The sequence below is a fragment of the Bombus flavifrons genome, chromosome 13 (assembly GCF_040668555.2).
Source record: "Bombus flavifrons isolate JBK064 chromosome 13, iyBomFlav1_principal, whole genome shotgun sequence".
Taxonomy (NCBI): domain Eukaryota; kingdom Metazoa; phylum Arthropoda; class Insecta; order Hymenoptera; family Apidae; genus Bombus; species Bombus flavifrons.
In genome coordinates this window covers 12,116,324-12,140,993 of record NC_138454.1, presented here as the reverse complement: position 1 = coordinate 12,140,993, position 24,670 = coordinate 12,116,324, and the positions used below count along the sequence as shown (strand labels likewise).

General features: G+C 44.0%; 1 protein-coding gene across 3 annotated transcripts in view; it reads left to right on the top strand.

The window, feature by feature from the left end:
* The window catches only part of LOC138185862 (protein Wnt-7b), a 120,415-nt gene that overhangs the window by 76,079 nt on the left and 19,666 nt on the right, over window positions 1-24,670 (top strand). For 2 of the 3 annotated variants that reach the window (XM_069125171.1, XM_069125170.1), the window contains exon 2: window positions 1,326-1,546. In XM_069125171.1, coding sequence (XP_068981272.1) covers window positions 1,423-1,546 — 124 coding nt within the window. In that variant the 5' untranslated portion in view covers window positions 1,326-1,422. Of the gene's footprint in view, window positions 1-1,325; window positions 1,547-24,670 lie in introns of those variants that run through there. The other variant, XR_011174731.1, reaches the window with a different exon arrangement.

The following is a 24,670-nucleotide window of genomic DNA, read 5'->3' as shown; positions in this document are numbered from 1 at the left end:
CGGTAAAAACTTCACGAACCTTATTGCACGTTTTCCAGGAAGACTTCTTCGGTCACGTTGAATCATGCAATACAGTGACCGTCGAGAATCCGCGAGTTTTTAGCAATCGACTGCAACGAAAAGCCGAATGGGGAAAGGAACGAGAAGAAGGCTCGTGCAAAAGGACTCGTGGCATTTAAAAAAGTCGTAATGTCGTTAATTTTAATATCGCCTTCGTCATACGCAGAACCAAATGTACCGTATATCATCGGAAACGAACGAAGCAACGCGACGACGACCACGACGACGACAACGAGAGAGCTTAAAATGCTAATGAACGGATCGGTTGGATCGGCCACGCTGTTCGTTCCTCGTCGACACGCTCGTTCCGTACTTTCACACGTTCAAATTTATCGAGATTTAATTCGTCGTACGATCCGGTGGGCCCACTACCGGTCATCGTTTCTGGATCTCTCAATGTCGTTGTCGCGTTAAACGGTACACGAATTCGTTTGGAATCGACGGTAATTCGAAGACAGCCGTGGATATAATTTTTCAGAAATTCATTCGCCCAAGTATTTCGGTCGAAAAGTTTATAAATTCTTCGTCGCGATTTTTTAAGGCGGATTATCCGTTTTTATTTACTATTCGTTTCGAGAAGATATATTAAATTACGTTTGAAAGGACGCGCGAACGATTTATAGGTGGAACAACGAGTCTTGCAACAAGACGAATGTTTGTCAACGCTTATAAGTAGTTGGCGTTGGTTCCGCTGCGAATAGACTCGCATCGTAATGAAATTCCTACAAAGACTCGTTAATAATGGTTCGATAGCTGAATGATAATTTAACGCACGAGGAATTTATACAACGTTCTACGCATGTGCGTAGTAATAAATAACCATTTTAATTTCACATTCGATAATTAGGATTCGAGGAATTAATTTTTCGAACCGTGCCGTGTTAATTAGAAAGAACGATTCCGATGCGATAAAATATCGTCGCGAACCCATTAAACGGTTGATCGGAATAGATTTTTGCGGTTCGATTGGAAGATACGTTAAAAAGGGGTGGAACGTATTTGGTAGCGGGGTGGTCCGAAGGAAGTGCTTAACGAATCGTAACATTTAACACGCTCTTCTTTACTTTTTAATTTATCGAATTGATCGCTATTTTGAATAGTTCGATCGATGGAAGACACTTTGGAGAGAATGGAAACGCGTTTGATCGCGGACTCTCCAAATTCCAAGAAACTTCTTAAAATCTTGCATTTAATTCGACGATATAGTTTTTCAGCGATTTAACTAGAGGATGCATTGACAGAGGGTGAAACGTGTTTGGTTGCAGGGTGGTCGGAGCAGTGGTGGTTGGGGCGGCCGTCTGCGGGCGTATTCCCGGACTGGCTAAGAGTCAACGGGAGCAGTGCAGAAAAGCGCCGCACGCGATGCCTGCGGTGGGCGAGGGCGCGGAGCTTGGACTTCGCGAATGCCGACATCAGTTCAGACATCACCGATGGAACTGTTCCCACGTGGCGAACGATCAGGTCTTCGGCCACGTGGTCGTAGTAGGTAAGGATTGTCCTGTCACCGCGGCCGGCCCGCTATTTATTATACAAGGGGGCCGGCGCGTTTAACGCGACCCTGCACCGCGCTGCGTTCAACGCGCTCTAAAAGGCCGTGCAAGCGGTAATGGATGCGAATGTCTCCGGTATTTCGAGCGCGGTGCCGTCTTGCTCGACCGCGCCTGATGCATTTTACCTTTCGCACACGTACGAACGCGCGCCATTATTCTCTCGACTATTGAAAATTTGAAAAAATGTCCTACACGAAAGCTGTTTTGTCTCGTGGAGAAAAATCGATGGAGCGTTTGAATTTTTCTTTGTTGTTATTTTTTGAGATTTTAACGTATCTTATCGTATTACTTGAAGAAGAATTGAACGGTTCGCGTAACGAGTATGTCGGGACAACGGTTTGCCGGATTTGCTATCAAAGAAAGGGTTAAAAGTTGCATTTTACGCCGTAACGTTATCAGTCCCTCGTAAGCTTCCCGTAGACTTCATTTTTACGGATACGTCGAGATTACTAATCCTCGAGATGCGTCGCTATTCTAGTAAATCAACGATACGCATATAACGTACGAACAATTGCTATTCTTCATCGAACGATGCTCGAACAAAGACGGTATTTCGTGTGAAATTTCACAATTCCACGAGAGGCCACCGTTTTAGGCCGGAGAAACGACGAGGAAGGACTTTTAATTTCCAACGAAATAATCCCTACTCGCCGTAACATTGATTTCCACTATCGGGATTCCAGTTCATCTGCATACGTATTGGAAAATGTTTCCACGGGAACGCATATAAATGAAACTCGAAGAATCAATTTAGTGCCGTTAACCGAAGAAGCCTGCTGCTTCTGATAATTTTCGGCCGTCGATGTTAAGCCGTTCGATCGAACCGTATGCGTGCACGCGCGCGTATTAGTTAGAAAACTGAAAAAGATAAACGACCATGGTGTCGAACCCGTGTTTTATTAGACAGCTAGAACTCCGTCGTACCAATGGTCTTTTCATTAAGAATTTCCAAACTCTATCGCGGACCTGTTAATTTACATTCTACCGTGAAACCTGCCACTTAATCATCCACTATTGGAATCGCGTTAATAAGTCTTTCGGACGTCGAACGTTCCCACGACGAAATTATTGGAATTCGACGTGGATTTCGCGTAGTTGTACGTTCCCATCGATAAAGAAAGTTTGGAGGAAAGATTTCAATTTCTCGAACGAAGAGATATTTTTAGATTTGTCAGGCTATCTTTGAAAGGTTCTTCGTTGAATTGGAGAAATATCGTCCTTAAGAATTTACGACTAGCTATACGTACGATCTGAACTTACTAATTAATCAACGACGTATCTCTTTCTTCTCCGGTAAATCTTCGGTAAATCTTCTCCGAATCCTCTCCGAGTTTCAACTTTTTCAATTTCTTACATCTCGTCAAATTCTGTTTTTCGCATTCCTACAGTCTCGCGCTATTTTTAATTCTCCTATTGCATATTCTTTCGATGGTTCCTGTCTCTTCAGTTTTTACAAGATTTACGAAGAATCGAAATCTAACGTGACCAAAGAAAGCGATCTATAGCAATTCCATTTTGTCGACCATTCTAATCCAATCCTTTTGCAAGGATGCTATTTCATATTCGATTCGCGTCGATCTTTCGTCGACCAAATGATCCAAACAATGTGGTTGATATAATTTTCTTAGGGTAATATGACGGAGAAACCACGACGAAATAAGTTTATGCCTGTCGAATCGACGTTTCTCCGTTCTTTACGATGTCGAGTTTACCTCGAATCCCGCTGCGCTCCTTGTATAGGGAAGATAAATTACAATGGGTGCACGTCCTGCGGCATGAACTCGAAATTCTTTATCACAAACGCGCCGCAATATGTAGTCTTCTCCTTCGAGCATAATTGTAATTTGTTTCCGTCTTTTTAGAAAACCGGATGACTCGACACGTTTGCCACCTCCTTTTGTGAGATGTACAAACGACTTCGAGTGACATAGCATGAGAAAGAGGTTTCTATTTCTTCTCGTCTGATCTTTCTATTCTTCGCTTCTCGACCTCGACGTAGACGAATCATCGACCTATCGCCTTTAACGAATAGCCAAACTTTCTCAAACTATTCCAACTATAAACATGGCCGATTCGCTGGAAATTAGTACGAGATAGAATATTACCGAACTATTTAGCGACATTTCTTCTTTTAATTAATTAATTTTTTCTCTTGAATGCAGCTTCTCTTTTTCCAACTTCGCCGATAGTTTCCGAGCTTCGAGAAGCTTTCGCAAAATATCGTATGTATCGTGCCGGACAACGTTATTCGTTATTTCGCGATCGACGTCATTCGACTGCCATCGTAAAAAATAATTCGCTTGCTGAATCGACCGTTGCAGATATCTTAAGCCTGACGGCATCTCAAATACGTCGCTCTTCTAACGAACCAACGAAACGTAACTCCGCCTCGCGAAATAAAACTCATCTGCCCTCCGATCTCACCAAGCGACCTCGAACATACTCGAAAATCTCCAACCTCGGGAACATCTTTTATCTCCCGATTCTCTCGATCCTCTATCTCGGCAGCAGTTCACGAGACACGATAACAATGGTCACGCGGAAACGACGATTCCCGCAGCGAGACAGAAATCCACGGTTGAAAGCTCGAAATTAAGGAGGCGACGTGTAATGGGTGCTGTTGGTGGACGTCGGGTAGCCGTTCCGTGGTTGGCATCGCGAACGTTTTTACGAGGATTAGGCGTATGTTCGCGGACAGGACAGGACGAGATAGAGAAACGGTGGCTCGCGGTAGCGTGGATTTTATCGGCGTGGAAATCGACGAAACGGCCACGAGTACGGGGTAGACGGCTGCTACACCCACAAGCGTGCGGCCGTATGCGTTAGAAGCGGGTCCGGTTTCTCGTGTTACCGTTTCGTGATGCTGCCTGCTGCCCGGCAGCCGCATAATACGCGTATAACTTATGCCTGGCCCGCAGAGGGAACGTCGACGCGCAACCTTGTGCAGTGGCCTCCTCTCTCTCTCTCTCTCTCTCTCTCTCTCTCTCTCTCTCTCTTCTCCTCTCTTCTCTTCTCTTGGTGAAAAAAGAAAATAAGTATGAAAAAGCGGCGCGCAGGATGCATCCATGGCCGCCCACGCGCCAACTTAACAAATTTCAGCTGGACACGTGGGAAAGGTTTCGATTTCTGCGCCCGCCGCCGTGGTTAGGCCGATGGCTGTCGCGAGGATCTCTGATTTGGTGTACGGCTTGAGTTGTTCGTTTAAAACGTGGCCTGTACGTTGAAAAGCGACGACGTTGTTCGAAGGAAAGTTTCTTCCGAATAGAAGAGAGAAGAGATTTCTATTCCTTCGAATTACTATTTCGAGGTCTCTTTCCGCGTTTTTTTCTTTTTTTTTTTTTTAACGTACGCAATTATCGTAGATTTTTGCAAAACGGACGTCAAACATCGTACCAGAGTGTCGTTAGTCGTTCGCTGAAATCCAAATTCCTCTTTTCCTGAAGGTATACCTTTGCCAATGGTCCTTTGAATCCAATCAAATTCCACGTCAGTTTTCTCGTCAGTGTTTCTCGTGAAAATCGACAAACACGACTTCCGAATTGCCCTTCATTAATTTTTCAACGCCTCGTAGGGAACGCACGCGCGTAGTTTCCTCTGTTCATTTCCGAGGCTGGAAGTAACTTAATATTACGCGACAGGACGATTACCGTGGGCTGCGCAGCGTCAAAACGGCGAAAGCAATATTTCTCAGGGACAAGATAATCCGGGTAAAGCAGTCAGCGGAAGCTGACGTGATCCGCTCGCATAAATATCGCTAAATACGGCGTATTTGTCATCTCGACATTAAAAACCATAAGCACGGGGCCGTAAGACGACGGGTCCGCTGCATTGACCGTGTCCCGACGGCGTTCATAGGAAACAGATAGGCGTGCACGCACCGCGATTTCTCATGATTAACGCGCCGGATTAAGCCTCAACGTGGAAAAAATCGAGAAAGTAAAATTCGCTCTTGAGATTTACGACCGGTCGCGAGGCAGTTTGTCACGCGGCGTATCCCCCATTGAACGAGAATACAATCGGACCCACGAGCGCCTTCGATTCCGTGGATACGCCACCGAGGGTTCGTCTTAAGGCGATCCCGCAGTTTCGCGGGATTTTCTCGCCGCTCGATAGAGATCGATCTTCGCGTTTCGCCGTTCATTTCGTGTTTCAACGGTCCACGTTTTTACTCGTTGTGCGACAACGAAAAGGTTATGTATCGTACGAGCTTGTTAGAAAATGAAGTGGATTAATCGACAGTGGTAAATCGATTTCGAGAATGGATTATGGTAAAAAATTTTGGATTTCTTTCGAACTTCCTCCGTCACGTCCTCCGAACGAAGCTTGAATCTTTGATAAACGATCAGGAACGTAACTGTTTTCCTTATCCGTAAAATTACAATTCCAAATGACCCTTTCACCCGAGGTAAATCTAAAACACTCTTCGATTACTTCTTCCACGTTGAAAAACGCGACTGGACGGTCTTGTCGCGCACTGATCACTGGGATAAAGACCCCATAGGAGGATGACATACTCGCGCCGGTTCGCGTGCAAAAACTTGACTGTTCATCCGGTTGCTCGCTTACGTCGTTCCGCTTTTAACGAGTTATGAATTCCGTAGCTCGGTGAGATCGGTAAACACTTATTAAAAGCCAACGGAACTCTCGTTGCATCATAAAACTAAAGGACATGGTCGAGATATAAAATCGTGGAAACGAGCATGGGTGGCGAGTTCCAAAAATAAAAAAATCACATACACTCGTGTTCGTAAGTATCAACGATGCGAGTAGATAAGAGGATAAGTATCGTCGATGCTGATTATTAGTATTATTTATTAGTATTATTATTAGTATTATTAGTATTTGCGGAAAAAGGTAATAAACTAGTTACGGAATATTTTCGTATTTTATAGAATTATCGGTATCTATGCAGTTGCTTGATGCCAACCTCGTTGGAACAATTTCGAGCGAAACAATTTTTCGAACGAAACGGCGCAAAAGCCTAATTTGCTTTGCGAAATGGTTGGCAGATGCGATCGAATAACGACAAGTACGCGTAAAGCATACTACGTTACGGGAAAATCGACTCGTGAAACGTTCGGTAACGTGGAAGCAAATAACAACAAATAGGATGAAAATGTTGGTAAAAGCGCTAATGGTAGCCTAATAGTTTCGCGATAATTTCTTATTTTTTCATAAATGCCTCGATACTTGTGAACGGGGGTGTACGTGAAATGAGAAGAAGGACGTTAACGTATTAAAAGCGAGCCAATAAAGACAAGGTGAAACGAAAATAGCAGCTGCACGCTGAAGGAAGTCTCGTAGAAAATAAGAAAACGTGGAATTAACGCGCAAGAAAAATATAAATAACGCTCGTAAGACGGAGGGGAGGTCGGTCGGACGGTTGCTAACTTAATTAGTGAAATTAACGGGGCCGCTCAACATGTTGAACGCTAAGTACGGCAATATATGCGGCCGAGATATTTGCCGGCTCTTAAAACGTTCACATTATGCGCCCGATATAATCCGTGCACGTAGGAGTACGTGCGTTCGAATTAAACGCGCGATTAACACGTTTCGTGAAAACACGACGCGCGCTTGAACTTGTAACGTTCGTGGCTTCGAGTCCTACTAACGCTCGAGTAACGATAGGGACGAGTAAAACAAATTTTGTTCGTCGTTTTAATCCTCTTCCTATGACGAAGCTGAATCAAAAGTTATCGTAATAGATATTTTTTATGGACAATGGCTAGACAGCGAAGATCTTCGTCCCAAATATTTTCGTTTGATTCTCCTCGTTAGCGTAGAGTTGGCTATGCGTCGTAGAAATTTTAGTTTAAAACCGATCGATTCTTTGTTTCGGTCAAAGATGTTTGAAGAAATTCTTTATCGTCAATTTGTCGCGTTAATTCCTCGCGGAAACTTAACTCTCGCTCGACGACGTTATGCATGTTCTGCCTATAAGCGCGCAGAGAATGCGATCGTTTCTCGGGCATCGTGGCGCGCTGCCTGTGCGAGCGTCGAAATCTCCGCTACTACTCCGTCGCGCAGTAAACCGTCCGGTGACGACGGCAGCCACGTATAAAAATCTGTAGCTTTATTTCCGCTCTGAATATTTCGAAGAAATTTGCGACATTAATCTATACACGCTACGATCTTTCAATCGCGATAACGTAAACGATATTAAGCAACAAAGCATCTATCTAGATATTCGTTCACAAAGTATAAGACGTTTGATACTTTTACCTTGTTGGATATTTCAAATTCTTTCGTCTGTAACCTCGTTTATAATCTCGTCGTAATAGTCGCAATAAGATCTCTCTGGAAAAGCGTATGGAACAACCGAAAAATTTGGCAAAAAGGAAGGAAGAAAGTCAACGTAATGAATTCGACGCGCGAGCTACCAAATTAAAGGAATCTCGCGTTCAAAGATAAGAACCGAAACGAAACGATTGCAAATTTCGCATCGAGCACGGAAGATTCGATCGCGATCGTAAATAGTCAGATGCACGTTCGCTGTTAGTGGAAACGGTCGATTTCGGTCGGATGGACGATCGCAGTGGCGAGTTAGCGACACGTAGAATTAATCGAAAACACGGCAGGCCTGCTGCGACCCGATTCGCGGGTGAATATATTTTCATAAATTAGGATTCTTCACGCGAGCGCCGTGCCATGCCGCGTCGAATTCGGACAGCGTCGTGGGCGGATCGGACGCCTAATCGGCCGAACAAAACGACGTAATTAAGAGATCCATTACGCGGGATACTCGCTGCGCTCGAATATTATCTATTATTAATTCGATCGACGAAAACCGATACTCTTAATTACGCATCCAGCACGACTTTCGCTCGGGACTCGATGTTAAGAAGATCAACGCGTTCCAGGAATATCTTTGTCGAGATTCGAGCGGCCCGTGGGTCGCACAAAAAGCCACCTCGTGAAATTCCCTGTTGGTCGTCCCGCTCTAACGACGCGTCGTTATTTTTGTATTCCACGGTTCGTTCTTCTTCCCAGCCTCGTTTTGACTACCTACTTATGCTCAGCCGTGTAGGTATTTGGAAGTCGATCCAGTAGGATTTATCGATACGGGCCGGCCGATCTTCGACAGCGACTTCTAACGAATCTTCTTCGGTTCTGTCGTGTTCCAAAGTTTTACACAACTTTTAGTATAGGGTCTTCGAATTTGTTATTCGTAGCAAATTCATCAAGTTGGAATCAGAATTGCTAAGCGAAATCGCTCGGATAAATAGCGGATTCGCGAGTTTGGCAAATATTTGTATTGAAAATAACGCGATCGATGGATATAATGGCTCTCGCGGATATCATCTTACATTACGACGCGCCACTATAATGACTTACTCTACTGACTCGTTCGGTCACCGTTTGAACTAAACGATCTGTTTAGTTTCACTTGCGTCACATTTTTCTCGTCCTCGCAATGTTTTATAACAGCGTTAACGATATACAGGCAGAATATATACTTTTTGTTTTCGATGCACCAGTGTCAGATATCGATTGTTGCTTTCCGTTAAAATAAATCAATTTTATCACTAGCTACTGGTTTCATATATTGGTGGTCGATAGTTGTAGCTTTAAAAACGCACGAATCCATAAAATTTCACAAAACTACTAAATTCGATAAAGATCGGAGAGAAAGCTTCGCGCGACATTCAACAAATTATCAGAGATACGTAGAATCGCAAAGATCGACCATATTCGATCGCGATGCTCTTCCACTTACAAGCGCTCGTGAAGCTCGTCGATATTCGGAGCAACGAGTTCGCGGAAAGCAGTGAGAAGCGCGATAAACGTCGATCGCTCCGCAGAAAACACCGAAACCAAAGACGAAATCGTATCCATGCGTTTGTCTCGGTCGCGCCGGTCCTCTGACTCCTTAAAAATTGCCAAGTATCTCGTTCGAGCTTATCCGACGATAATATCGGCCGTATCGGTCTATAAATCCGCGTACATACGGCCCAGAGCGGTGCTAATTTTATTTCTCGCGTGACAAAGTAATCCGGACCGCACACTGGCGAGAAAATGAAAAAAAGAAAAGGAAGAATCGAGTGAAAAGCAAGGTGGAGAACGAAGAAGGGGCAAAGGAGAAAAAGGATGATATTCTTGTCAGAACAAGCCGAGTGTATCCTCTGCCTTCGGATAACGTCAGCGAGCAGCGTCACGAGTTAATGCGTCGTCTTATCAATTTCTGCCGAACCCAATGGAAAGCCTTCTACCTTCACGCCCTTTCCAACACCTATCCCCTCGCAATTTTTTTCTTTTTTCTTTTTCGTTCTGCTTGGTCCCCTTATCCGTCTCAAATAACTGGACTGGCCCACACTTGACGTTCTTCGCAAACACCTACCTATAGCCCGTCTGAAATCAATTGACCCCTCAAGGCTGATTGCAAGCGATGCGATTACATAAATCTTGTTACATCGCTTGACTATCTTATCCCTTGGCTTCTGCTTCGATATTACGTTTGATCGCATGCAGTATGTTAGGTGTCGTCGTCGCGTCTTAATAAAACCACTCTTGATTATCTTGACGTAGGATAACTCCGCAGTGGAATTTTGTAGCGTTTCATTTTTATGGAAATTACAGTTTCGCGGAGTGTATGCAGATTCTTGGCGCATGACTCGCGATAAAGGAAACGTTACAGAGAAGAAAGCAAAATTTTGAAAAAGCTGTACGATCTTTCTCGTATATCTTTGAAAAGTTACTTTACGCTTTAAAGAATTATTTCCAAATAAAATTCGCTCGCATAGCGTTGAGAAATTACTTGTGCAAGTAATACCTCTGATTGTCCTCGAGCGGCGAATAAATTGCCAAAAGACTTCGATCCGTACGCGCGATACGTCATCTGGATGCTCGTTAGCGAACATGGATTCAACGAAACGTATGGAGAGGAGCGCGAAGCGAAGCGATCGCGAAGTTTACACGATCATTTGGAGCTGATTTACAACGGCGATCGAGCAACGACACGGTCACGATCCGGTTACGATCTCGTTGGAAATGTTATCGGACGTTTCGAAGCGCGAGTGCTGCCGCTTGTTTGAAGAGCATCGGATGGTATTTCAATGGATTGTAACTGAGTCGTGAGTGAGATCTCCGAGGATCAGCGGCGTAAATCAAGCTTTGGCTGCTCTCTTGTCCGGACGGAGACGTTGTTCGCGATGACTTTATGCCGAGCAATGGAACGGTGAGTCCGATGTTCGTCCGATAGGTTTCGAGTTCTAAGATGGAATCGATTTGCGTTTGTAGCGGCACGTGACTCATAGAACGATTCGAATCGGCAGTGACTCGTGTTTTTGTGCCTCGACGTATTAACGCTGTTTCGCGTTTGCTCGTCTATCATTCGCGTATCATTTGGATACCACCTCGCGTTAAAGAATCTTACAGAACTCGATGCGAAACCGAATGAAGCTAACGCGAAAACACGCAGACGAAAGATGTTCCAACGAATTTGTCTGCTCGACTAGTAGGTGCGTGAAACGCAAGAATCTCCTACGTAATGTATAGCGTGTGTAACTAATTGTTAGATTTACAGTGCATTGTCCGCATTGCATAAATCATCAGAGCAGCCAAAGTTATCGTATAAATTTTGATTTCGTCGATACATCCACTTTTAATCCGAATCGTATCGTAATACGTTCGTTAAACGTATCAAGTTCGTTTACGACATTCGTTCTCTTAAATAATAATGTTCCTTGTAAATTGAAATGAGTTAGTCGTCGAGACAAATAGGAAGAAAATTCTTTGACTCTTTTCTAAGATGTCGCATGATGTTTAACGTCGTCAACGATACTTATTAGACTGTTTACCTCCGCTTTAACCTTCATATTCTCCTCAATTTTCTCGAATGCCATTAAATCTATAGACGGCACTTTAGGTAAAAATCGCGGAAGCTACTCGATCACAAAAATATCTCCAACGACGCTCTTCTTCGTTTGCAATCTAATTACAAACCAGTAAGTAATTCCACGTTGTACATTTATTCGCTTTACCCACTAAACGCGGTTGAATCTCTCTCGTCGATGTAATCGTCTTGGAATCTTAGTCTTCCTCGTGAAACACGCAAATATTCGCGATAAGAAGAAGCTCGACAGGAACTTCAAACAGTCACCGACGTTGAAAAATCGCCTGTATCCGCCGTTTAATCGTCCAGACGGACTTATTAGAAGAACCTGTAGGCGCGCAGGTGCCGTGGACCCTCCGGAGCACGAGTTCGCGCGGATCCGGACGACGAAGTCGATTAAGAAAATTTCCCAGTTCTCGTAATCGAGTGGTCTGCGCGTTGCTCACGGATTAAATTACGCGCGAGTCGAAGATACGAGGTTCGTGCTGCGAAACTGTGCAACCACGACGAACAACCGGAGAACCGGTATGGTGGAAAAAGAGCGGTGAGCGCGTTTCCAGACGGAGGATGCTCTGCTTCGCGGATAAAACCGCGTGGCTCGATCGTGGTATGTTGGAAGATAAAGAAATAAGGAAAAAGGGGGAAAACGAGAGGATATACACCCTCGTTATTTGGTATTTGCACGCGTGCTGGTCTTGTACAAAGGATGCTAATGGAGTGGAGACATTGGAAAAGAGAATGAACGCAAAGTTTTGCACGATCTCGAGGTGATTATTTAGTACGGGCAGTAACAAAATTTCTAGAAATTGTTTTACGAAAACGAGTATGATATTGGCCCACGTGATATTTTCCACTCGTAGAGCAAGCTGTCCTAAGATTTATCGATCGGGATGTGCAAATTAAACGAAGAACGTTTCCTTGTGCAATTGCTCCCACGTGTATTAAATCGACGTCGACAATCGATACTTGTTATCGATGATTTACTAAAATGAGAACGTTCAAAATACAAAATATATCACAAACTTTATAAATTGAACGTTTTGTACGAGAAAAGATTAAACGTAGCGAAAGAATCGTTGTAGGACGCGATTGTCGCTAATAACCGCACGATCGACGAGATAAATTATTACTTAAAGGAAAATTCTGTGGCTGTTAGCTTATCGACTGGATGGTTTTGACTGTTACATTCGCTCGATGACAACTCGCACCCGAATCGATCAGATACTGGATTCATACACGCGTGGGATATTCGCGTGTCGAGCGAGTGACTCGACCGGTTGGAGGAAACTCCAACGACGGAATATCGATGCACGATATAACGAGAGGAGTTCGTTTCTTTTCTTTCAACGTCCCCTTTTTATATTTCTGTTTCGATTCGGACTTCGTCTCTCCCTGTTTAACGATACGAATGGAATTCTCGTGCCACGTGGGTGCCCGAATTTATACGTTCCACGGTCATTAGGAGAACATAGTATCTAAATTCGCAGCTCGAGACCTTTTTAGGGGTCCTGCTTCTTAATGACTCTCCGAGTATCCGTCGATGTTTCTGCAATTTTCTGGTCCCCGGTATGAAACTGATACGAAACGATCATCTTCGGGAGAGAGGAAGTTTCGAACGAAGTTTGTAGGGGGGAATGGTAGTGTCGTTGTGCGTGTAATTGGACGAAAATTTGAGGAAGAGTTACAACGACGTGCAAGAGATATTGATACTCGAGTAAGAAGCGGAGTATACGCACTTCCACGATGGATGTCGCGTATACGCGACGTTCAACGAGTTATCGACTAATTAAACGATAAATTTATCGATTTTTCATGAAACTCGACAAATTCTAACGTATCGTAGCTCGCCTGCAAAAGCGTGAAGAAATCACATTTCGTTCCGCGAAACAAGACCGAACAAAAACAGACTCTGTAGCCTTAAAGAAACGAAACTACGAAAAACCTGTGGTAAAAGCAAAAAGCAAGCTGCGACCGCTCCCAATCGATTGGCAAAGCCGTTCGATATAAACCACGCGTCGAATTACCAGAGAAACAAGGACACAATTCGAGGAATCGTTCGGAGGAAGTTCAGGCAGCGGATCGAGTTCCGCGGATAATTGTATCGCGCGCACGACGATCCGTCTCTGTCGACTTTATCTCGCCGCTAATTTGTTCGATAGGTCGGCGAACGACCGGCGCAGGCGGATCGAACGCGGGCAAACCCTGCGTATCTTCGGCTCGCGGACGTAACTAGAGTGGACGATACGCAGGTACCAACCGCGGCGAATCGTGGCCAAGAATTTATAGTCGGGCGGTGGAAATTACCATTGCCGGCGTCCAGCAACCTGGCATCTTCCTGTCCCTCCTCTCTTCGTTTCCGCCGAAGCCGATGTTCGCTCGAACGTAAATTATGATCCGGTCTCTGTTTAGATAACCACGAGGATGAATTTAGAACAGGCCCGGATAACCGGGCCGTTCATAAATATCCTCGAGGACGCTTTTACCCCGGGCAGAAGCCTTCCAGATGACCGCTTCGAGCCTCTTTTTCGAGAAATTTGGATTAATTGGCCCGGTTAATGGGTATCTCATCTGGGATGGTCCAGACCTGCTCGAAGAACGGGTTGATCGTGGATTTAGATCGGTACGATGATTTCCAACTGAGGCGTGTCCGAGTGGTCCTTATCCGATGGTCCTTGAATGTTAATTTCACTAATGAGTGTATCATCTGGTCGGAAATTTAGCGATGTTTTGGGAGAAACGGAGGGTTGCGACGATAAAAAAATTGTTTCTTCGTAAGATTCTATTGAATTTCCAAGTGGAACCGATAAATAGACAGCGAATTTTATCCCTTCGGACCTTACAAGTATAGCTACGAAACGTATCGACGCGTACTCTCTTTCTTTTTCGATGAAACGTCTTTTTATTTGTATGTTTTGGCTTTGCTTGGTCACACAAAGGTTGAAACGTTAAAAATCACTGCCTTCGTCGAGAACGACGAAAAACGACTTGTCGGAGTAAAATTCTTGTCTCTTTCCGCGGCTGATGTCTAAATAACGAACTAGAAAAACTTTTATTTCGACTTGTTCCAAGGATCACGGGTTATCGAAACATCTTCGTCTTATCGATACGAGAAAGACGCGGTAGGCAGTTTCTTTTCCTCCTATATTATCTTCCAAACTCGCTAGCCACATGGCAATCTAAAGTTCCATCCTCGCAATCTAAAGCTACCACTGCAGTTACACCTGCAGCAGTTCCAGCATTGACCCTAATGGCTTCGATCGCAATCGTAATAACAGCAATTGCTCGAATCAGATTCGGTCTGGTCGTGGTCGCGCTATATCTCGTATCATGTTCTCCGTATTATTTGCACATGTCAACGGACTAACACGAATTCGAACGAACCGCTCGTGTGCGCCACGTGAATTGCCAAGTACACCGATACTGCTAGCCACAAATAGAGAATCTGTACAGTATGTATCATTATGTACGCGTATATAATCTAATATACTCGGTGTCCTGTATTTGGTAGTATAACTGTTAAGGCTATGTCTTTCCCTCCCTCTCTGTCTCTCTCATGTATATGAAAAAATAAAATCTTAGATAGAAAAGATACAATCTTTTCGTACGAGGTTTCACTTTTGAGAAATTTGATACTAAGTATACAATTTGTCTACCAAGCGTCGCCATAATTTACGTTTCCAGCAAGTATACGAACATTGCCGAGATTATATGCGCAAGCATATCGAGAAAGAAGAGGGCTGCGATATTTTCTCTATAATTGATCGGACGTCGTCTCCGCTACTGGGAGATTCCCCCAAGGGACTCTAACGTTTCCTTCGACACACCGTGAAGTTCGATGGTTGCGTAGCGTAACCTGATCCGAATTCAATCGTCCACGAAAAGTACTATGTAATTATCCACGAAACAGCGACGAAAATTTTTGATTTTTTTTTTTTTTTTTTTTAAACTTCTACCAACGTATTTGTGAGATTTTTCTGATTAAAGCGAGACCAGACACGACGTAATGTAAGTCGAAAGGAGATAACTTAATGTCACTAAGGAAACAAATTATATCGCGTTTGGTCTTGTTACGATCAGAAAAATGTCGCAATTACGTCGGTAAAAGTCTTATCCGATAAAGATCGAATTGCAACTGAGACACCCTATACACGAGTTCAAAGACCATGTTCGATGGACCAGTGACGATAAAAGGCAGGAGGCAAGGAAAGCCCGCAGACAAATTTCCATTTACGAGCCACCGGTACGCCGTTATTGGATACAATGGGACGATGGGGTTAACCTAGCGACGGAGGCTGGCGAACGCGTGCAGCGCGACGAGATACGATCGACGTAGCGGCAGTAGTTTAGCGTAGAAAACTGCCAACGGGGACCGGACGATCCGTGAATTGAGTTATGGCCGGGTTCTGCATCCCCAGGGGCCTATCGCGGCCCCGTGTACAGGGTCTCTTTAGCCGTATAAATAAACTAGTTAATAAATTAATATATCACTGGCGTATCTTTTTCCCCCGTGGCAGCCGGGCGCCCCTGCGAAAATCGCTAACAAGACTGGAGCCATTAATAACGAGCCGTGGCGAGGCGATGAATTCGCGCAGCATCGGTTCCCTAGCCTCCTTATTAAGACGTAACCACTCATCGACCGTGCCGATAAGTGTGATTCAGGAAAGTGCCACGCGTTCTCCCAGACTTCCCGACCAACCGTGATTTTTTGTCGCTCTACCGTTGCAACGGCCCGAACCAGCTCGCCCCGTGATTTATACCCCGCTGGTCCAGTTATGGTACAGTTCAACAGGAAACTTTGAGAGTTCACGGCGTGGGCAGAGTCGTTGGTTGCTCGGTCGGCGATCAGTTTGGCGACGGGAACAGGGATTTAGTACGCGGTCGAAGCGAATTGCGCAAACGAATTTCGCGTTGTTACGCACCAGCAACTGCGTTTACCACGATCGATCTAGGGATTAGGGTTGATTTAATAAGATGTTGCGGGTGGTCTCGTACGAGGTGAGTTTGCGCGTTGTTTGGAGGAGTTGGTGAAAGTTATTCGACTTTGTGAGTTACGAACTCGTTGTATAACGTTAGTTACATTTGTAACGAGTTTGTTCGAGGCGCGGAAAAGAATCGAGCGATCGACGCTGTAACGCGAATGAAGAGTGCGCGAGGGGAGAAACCGTGGATAGCGGGTAAACGTAAAACAAATATCCGCGTAAATATCTGCGGGATATAATTTTTCTTCGTCGTTTTCTCGTTCCACGAGACTCCGATCTCTATCGAAAAGATTCCGATGAACCGTAGATTCGAATCACGGAATCTTCGCTCACGGTAAAAGCTCTAAATTTATTCGATCCGTCGCATTTAACGGTCTGTGAATGCAGGCCACGAAAACGACGTAGACAATTCAGCCGTTACGAAAGGTCGGTTCGTTCCGGCGATCGGTATCCAATGTGACCTTATACAACTATGCCAGTTACAATAAGATACCACTGGACACGAAGTTCGACCGACGTATCGCCGTCGATATCGAAGGCCACAGGGTAAAAGTACACCAGTTCACCGACCATTACGAATCAAGAGAATGAAGCAAAAAGTTCTACTATGTAGCAGAAACGGATTTAAGATTCGACGTATCGCGATCGTGATCAGCTAAGGCTACGGGGTAAAAGTACACCAGTTCACCGAGCATTACCAAGCTGGTCGAATAAAAAAGAATCTTACCAGTGAATATGTAGATTCCGTTAAAATCTACGTATATTCAGATTCGACGTATCGCGATTCTAATCAACGAAGGCTACGAAGTAAACGTATACCAATTGACCAAGCGTTCGATCGACCGAAAATAAAAATTTCATCAATATGAACGAATAGATTCCGTCGGAATCTACGTCCAAATACTACGCTATCGCCACTGCGTAGCTAACTGAACGTTATCATCGAGATCGAAGATCGCGATATAAAAATACGATCGAATCGATCGAGATCGCTGGTCGAACGAAGAAACTAGCGAGTAAATAGATCTCGACGAACGTCGTTCGTCGATATTCAACGCTACGAGGCAAAAGTACAGCAGTTCGCGGTGCGAACTAGCCCAAGCGAAGAAAGAAAATTCTTTCCACGAGAATCCATCTTACGATAGGTATCTAGAAGATAGAAGGAAAGGTTGCCCGTTGAAGCGGACTTCGGAAACGTTCCCCCTTTCCTTACGTACAAGCTGATCGGGATGGAAAGCGACGAGAGGAGGACACGTTGTCGCGTTCGCGACGCTTAATGGTGACGCTGACGCGCGACTGTGTAACCAGTGCCGCGCGTTAAACGCATCCGAGGAGCCGTAAATCATACGGACAACATAACGAACGCTGTAAACGAGCCTCGACCATAGATCATGGATCTAATGCTAGGCGACCCCCCGTCGCCGCGACAGCGTGGCTACAAGGGATCCTACGGTGACGCGGTTAATCGTATTACGCGCCTTATACAGGTCCCTGTATGCCTGAATTATTTAATATCGCCGGAGTGGCTGGCACACCTGCCATAGGGATTCAGGCATCTTGAGAACGTGGATCGACCACCTCTATCGATTCTGCCCTCAGCCGCGACCAATTACGCGATTTATCGCGTGGACGCGTGACCGATGCGGACGGAACGATGCCTCGTGTGAGAACTATGCTAATGCGCCCTGAGAACGTGTTTTCGTCTTCTTTTTGAGTCGGCGTTAATAGCGGCGAGATGCGAGGGAATGATGCTGCGTTTGTATCTCGTTCGAGGCTCGTGGGGTACTCTTTGGGATTGATCGGTTTAAGCAGAGAGGCGAATTGTAGATTCCCGAGGTTGCCGTAGGTTGTGCAAGACTCTTTTGTCAGATAACTAGTTTTGCTCAACGAGAGAGTATTTACACGCAACGAGGAATCGAGCGATTTATGGATCGTAAGTAATTCTCGTTCGGAAGGATAAGATTTAATTTGATTAATCGTAACGTAAATTAGTGGAAATTACGCTAAAATTAGCGTTGGTTAAAACGGAGATTGCGAACGAGAGCGAAAAAGTCATTGAGTGAAAATTAATTTCTTCTTAAACGGAAGCTGGTTATTGAACGATTAAAAGATGTCGATTCTTGATTGTTCTAATTACGAATAACCAAATTATTTACCGCGACAGTCTTGAAAATAGCAATCAAGAAAAGTTCTGACGACGAACAAAGAGAACGAAACAAACGAAACGTCCTATAAGTACACCCGTCTGCGATTGAATTCCGCTTTGGAGTCTTTGAAATATTCCGACAAGTAATTAAAGAGTTTTAGAAAGTTTAAGAAAGTTTTCATAGTAAATTTAAGCGTAGCTGCTCCTTGATAAGCGAAATCATTTTAGACCAGACACAGTTTCAGCTATGATCGGTATGCAGAAGCAAACGAATCTAATCTAGCAGCAACAAATCTAACGAGATTCGTTGCTACGTGTATATCGTGTATAATTCAATGCAAACACGTGGGATTTAACGACTTATCGCTTTAAAAAAAAACGACTCGCGTAACTTATATCATTACGATACTTTCACCGTTCCAACAGTATCCCAGCTCGAAAAGCAAAACGACCCAGAGAAGTAGCATCTCGCTGTGATTTGTAGAAATATCGAAGGATTTACGATCGTATTTGTGCTTGAAGAAAGCGCATCGATTACCCAGTCACTGAATAGTAAGGTAAACCTGTGATTCGTATCGTAATTGGACGCTGTCACGGTGTAATTAATTTATCATCGGTTCTGTTCTGTAAAATATTATTCGTTTATTCGTTGGTCTCGGTTAGCGGAATAACAGGAAAATTTGTGAGTCGGCAAAAGGGAAACAATGCTTGAAAACCAAAAATTTACCAATTTATCAATTTGACAAAATTAATTTAAAAAGTATAGTTTCTTGATGCTAAGTAATTTCGTGGATTTAATCTCGTTTCATCTTCTTCGTACTTTGGATTTTTCGTCCTAATCTTCTCTGCTTATATTTTCTCCTTTTCTCTGCAAACGGTAAAATTTCGTTAAAATATTCTATTTATTTTGCTGGCTAGCTATCGGTGCTTGATCATCGGTTTCCACGATTCTCCACGAATATTTGTTTCTTTCCTCGAAATATTTTTCACGCCCTGCTCCCGATATTCGGTACTCGCGTTTGCTTGCAATTATCGCATTGAGAATCAACTGTAAAATCCTTACGATAGAAGTGATACGCCTCTTATTTTATTTATCAAAACTGCGATTCACAATTGCAATAAAACTCGGACATAAAATATTTCGAATTCGATTTACTTAATACGCGAAGATATCCCGTGGGCAGTACGCAGTGTGTTAACAAACGAATAAAAGGTAGCGGAGCGTGGACCGGTGTTTGTTACGGGGCCGGATCAGTTAAGAGAAAAATCAATTCAACCTCCCAGAAGGGGCCAGGCAGAAAAGGAACGAGGAACTGTGGCCCGAAGTCGATTCGAATGCAAATTCAACGAGCGAGCTCGGATCGAACAAATGCTAAGTGGAGGCGTGTGTCTTAATTATAGTAATTGGTTAATTGTCTCGCTATCTGATCGAGTTCAGCTTGTCCCTGTTTGAAGCGACCTATTCGAGCTGGCGTTCGATGCTCTCTTTTTATCAGATTTTTCTGCACGATCGAGGAATTTTCGTTGTATAAGGCGGTCCTATCGAATTAAAAATGGAAGAGAAGAGAGAGGAGAATCGAGAAGACCGCGATGCAATTCGTTAAACTCGAATAAACTTGTTGATTGTGAATTCGTTACAAGCTTCGGTGGTCCTCATTAGGAGCGTATAAAATTATTTATGAGCCACGGCACGATGTGGCGAACAAGTTTTTTCGTTGAGCCCCGGCGATTCGTGACTTTTGATTACTGCTAATTGTACTACGTCGCGTCCGCCATTTTATCTTATTTCTTTTTTACCTTTTCAATTACGTTGCAAATTTGCTTATTCCCCGTGGGCATCGACGAAGCCGCAACGCTCACGGCCTAGCGTTACGCAACCGGCAACAAATGACGTGACAGTCTCACGGAGACTGGTTAACGACGCTTGAAGAAATATTCGTAACACGTGTTACCGTGATAAGAAACGGAATTAATATGTTAAACGTCGTTAAATTCTGTTTCCACGTAGTTAAATAACACGTTAATCTACAAAATTTCATTCTGTAGGCGAAATTTTCGTCGACGTTGTATCTTTTGCAACCAAGCTTCGCCACAATTTTGGAACGCCGCTTCTCTTCTTTGCGTTTCTTTGCAGACCAAATGTACGCGAAGTCTACGAACCTCAAATCTTTGACCAGAAAACACCGGCTACTGGTCAAAGTTACCAAGTAAATTTACGTAAACAGCAAACTGTAGATAAGTAGTTTTCATGTAAGAAAGCAGGTAGGTACGTCGATTCGTTACATGATTTTTGTCACGACGGTGACAGTCCAAAGACGAAGTATCAAAATTTTCGCTGTTATAAACGTTTTCGGAATGAACATGGCAATGCTCGTAAAAGCATCCCTGACGTTCAAAATCCATGATCGAGTCTAGACTCTACTCTTGCATTCGATAGTTCATAACATGATACATAACAGGCCATGAACTGGTCTCGTGTACATTTTCCGTGGTCACTCTGATCAGACCCGGAGGCGGTAGTCGTTCGCCATTTACAATGATCGAACGATGATTGTTCATTGAACTAGTCAGGATCAGTAACTTTCGACTCGACAGAAAATGCCACGTAACTAGAAAGAAGTCGTCGTTTCAAAGACAATAACTAAACAGCAGCTCTGTGTCAAAGACAAACACATTACTCTTGTTGTCACGAACGTTATAGGTTCAAAGACCGTTGGTCTGGCTGGTTTCCTTCTTGTCGGAAGGAACAGTCGTTGGAATTGATCTATGCCGGTAGGCTGCGGTTACGACGCTTGTATTTCTGTACGTTGTTCCTTTTGGGGTGTCGTTGCTTCTTTACTGCTATAGGATTTCCCTGTATTTGGTGCTTTGCGTACGTGTATTCTTTCGAACGTAATTTTTTAAGGAACAATTTTGCGAAGATGGGTAATTTTTAGGGAAACTAAATTGGATAAGCAAAGACAGATCCTATATCTTCTACCGATAACGTTTCTTACACAGATTTGAGGATTTTTTAAAGAAATTAAGTGTAAGTTTATTTCCAGTTTATCTGCAACAACCGTGAAAGTTACAATAAACGAATGACGTATAGAAGAACGTATCGCGAGCATTTCGCGTTAATCCTGAAAATTTGTTAGAAATTAATACGCATGTTATCGATGTAGCTTTGTTTATACAATGTGGCATTGGAATCGTTCGCTCGATCGAAGTTAAATCGGACCTACCAGTTGCGAAAGGAGCGTATATTTCATCCTACCACTTGACAATTAATTGCACGGTACAGGACAACGTAACTTGGCTCTACGCTCTAAAATATGCACGCGATAACGAACGTGAACTTGATATCGTATTGTGTGATAATTTCACGGCCGTTCTTAATATTTATAATTAACTGCCAAGCCTTGTTTGCGTTTGGACCTCCTACTAACGCTTTCCAATCGTCGAAAAATAAAGGAGAAAAGCAAAAGAATCTAACGACTAGGAAATGTAATCTCCGTCGATCGCGCGAGACGAATCGAGAAAATTCGAACGATGCAAAAAGGTCCGACTAAAGTCTTTCGAAATTAAGACGAAAAGGAAACTTGGACCGAGCGCCTGCAACGTTCAAACAAGAAGGAAATAAGGAAGTGTAGGGACTGGAAAAAATTGAACTAACCGTTTCCAAGACTGGAAAGAATTCCAATGCTTAAAATTCTACAAATTTCTCCATAAATTCTCCGCCGTGCATCCATCTTTCATTCTAAGAAGAAAATAAAGACCATTTGTCGTGGTTTCGTATTATCATCCATCTGGCGTTATCCGTGTTCCATCCATTCCGAGTGAGTATTTCGAACGTGGTCGGGAATTACGCCTATCCGATACGTCTTGATTACTCTTTCATCTACCTTTGTTCCTTCCTCGCAGATGGTATCACGTAGTCTCGTTGTCCGCTAGATAACTATCGTTATTCAAAGATGAGAACGCGTGCACGATGGTGGACGGAAGATCGAGCTAAAAGCTTGGAAGGAATATGGTGGTTCGGTCGGTCGGTCGATAATCTTAACCGTGAAAATAACGATACGAACGTGCAGAACAGCCAGGTCCATTATTGATATCACCTTTCGCTTTCAGTGATCGTACGCGCGTCGTTTGTACGTGTACGATATACACGCACGGTCGTCCCTCATTTTTCATCTCGTTTATTACTCTGATTCGTGTTTTTGTTTGCGTCGCGCATTAACGCGTATCGAAGCGGCCAGCTATTAATATGCATCGTATTTAACGACCGGGCTGTCCGATACTTGTGAATCAAAGTCCTACATTAATTCGAGATTTAACGACGCTGAGAGACACCACGCGTATTTACATATGAATAGGTACATGTGTTAAGTGAGAGGGAGTTGAACGATCGCCCTTAGGATACGCATCGGGAACGCGTTACTTCTTCGTACAGAGGAAATCGAAGCAAGCGTTAATGGCAGACGCGTTTAAGGATAAAGTTGATTGCTTCGGAGTTCCAAGTAATTTAAATATCTTTTTAGTCCTTGAGTTATTCCTCGGAGTTCTAATAGTTACGCAGAAACTCTCGCTACCGATACGTTCTCCCACCTTGTTTCTGCGTTTCTACGTTTTTACAACAATGTATCGCTTGATTTCCCGGGCTCCTATATCGTTATATTCTCGCAGTTTTCCGTGATCGGATAAGACGAGCGTTTCCGTTCTTCCATTCTTGCATTCCTTTAATCCTACATTTCCCTGTTCGTGGCATATTTGTCGAAGTTAGTCCTATCGCGATCATCCATCTCTTATTTTTCATCCTCGTAGTTATCTCTCTGTGAGCGCAAGAACTCTTAACGTTCAACATTTCCTCGAAGCGTGAAAAGCGTTAAACGCGAGACTAGAGCGAAGAATCCCGCGTACCGATAACAAACCTTCGCGTTGTACTCGAAGTTGGCATATCTTTCATCGTTGAATAGAATGCGATTGGCTCGAAAATATCTGGACGCAAACGAAGTTAACAAACGCACGATCGATCCATTATTCGAACCCATCGTTGATCCGTCGTCGAGGATTGCGGAAGAAAGAAGATGAACGTTGGATCTGGATGAAATCAACGGCGAAGAGCGGCGAATCAAGGGACGAATCCGTTGTGTGGGTGCCGAAAAAAGGATGAAAAGCTAGAGGAGAAGGACGCGTGGTGGGAAGGAAGGTTGTAAGGAAGACGAGGAGAGGCGGACGTTGAAACCCGAGGTTATCTCGGTGAACAGGCATGTCCTGCCACCACGCAGCAATGTTTCCGTCTTGTATTCTCCCGTGTCCGACAAGATCTTTATTTCGCCGTGAGAAAAATTTATCTGCTCGCAACAACACCTGGCATCACCTCCCGCAATGGCTATCCCCCTCGTTCCTCCTCTCCTTTTCCACCGTGTTCGCCGCGAGGTTGAAAGTTCATTCGCACCTCGCTGCCGTTTGTCACAGATCGTTCGAGCCGCACCCACGCGGACAAATCGACGCCGCCTGGATCCATCGAGCCAACACCGTTGTTTCATAGCGAGTAATACGATGACTAATTTCTATTCGTTATTACGCGCTTTTTATCGTCGAGGGATATCGTAAAGCGGAAAAATCGTACGAAAGCAACGTAAGATCCGAGTGAAACGAAGCGTAGGCAGAAAGCAAGCTTTTGGACCCTGTCCAAAGGAATTTTATGACTTTCCGTTGTCCGTTAACGCCTCTGATAATCCTTCTATTAATCTTTCTATACGTTTAAAGACTTTTCGTCCATCTGAATTATCGAAACGAGAGCCTTAACGTAGTCCAGCAAATTCGAGAAAATCCGTCGAAGAAACGCCTACTTGTTTTCTTGTCACAAATACGTTCGACATTGGTCGTTCTAAAACGAATGGTACATTTTGATATACGGAATCGTTCTGTATCTTGATCTACGTATCGTAATCTACGTAAAAAATCGTAGCCTACGAGGAACGAACCTATCTTCTTCCAGCAAATAAATCTTCTTTCTACCGAAAGCAGGAAAGCAACGTAAGCAAGATTCCTAACATTCAGGACGTTTCTCCGCTTCATCGACATTCTGTACGACGTTTGCCACTTTAACCACATT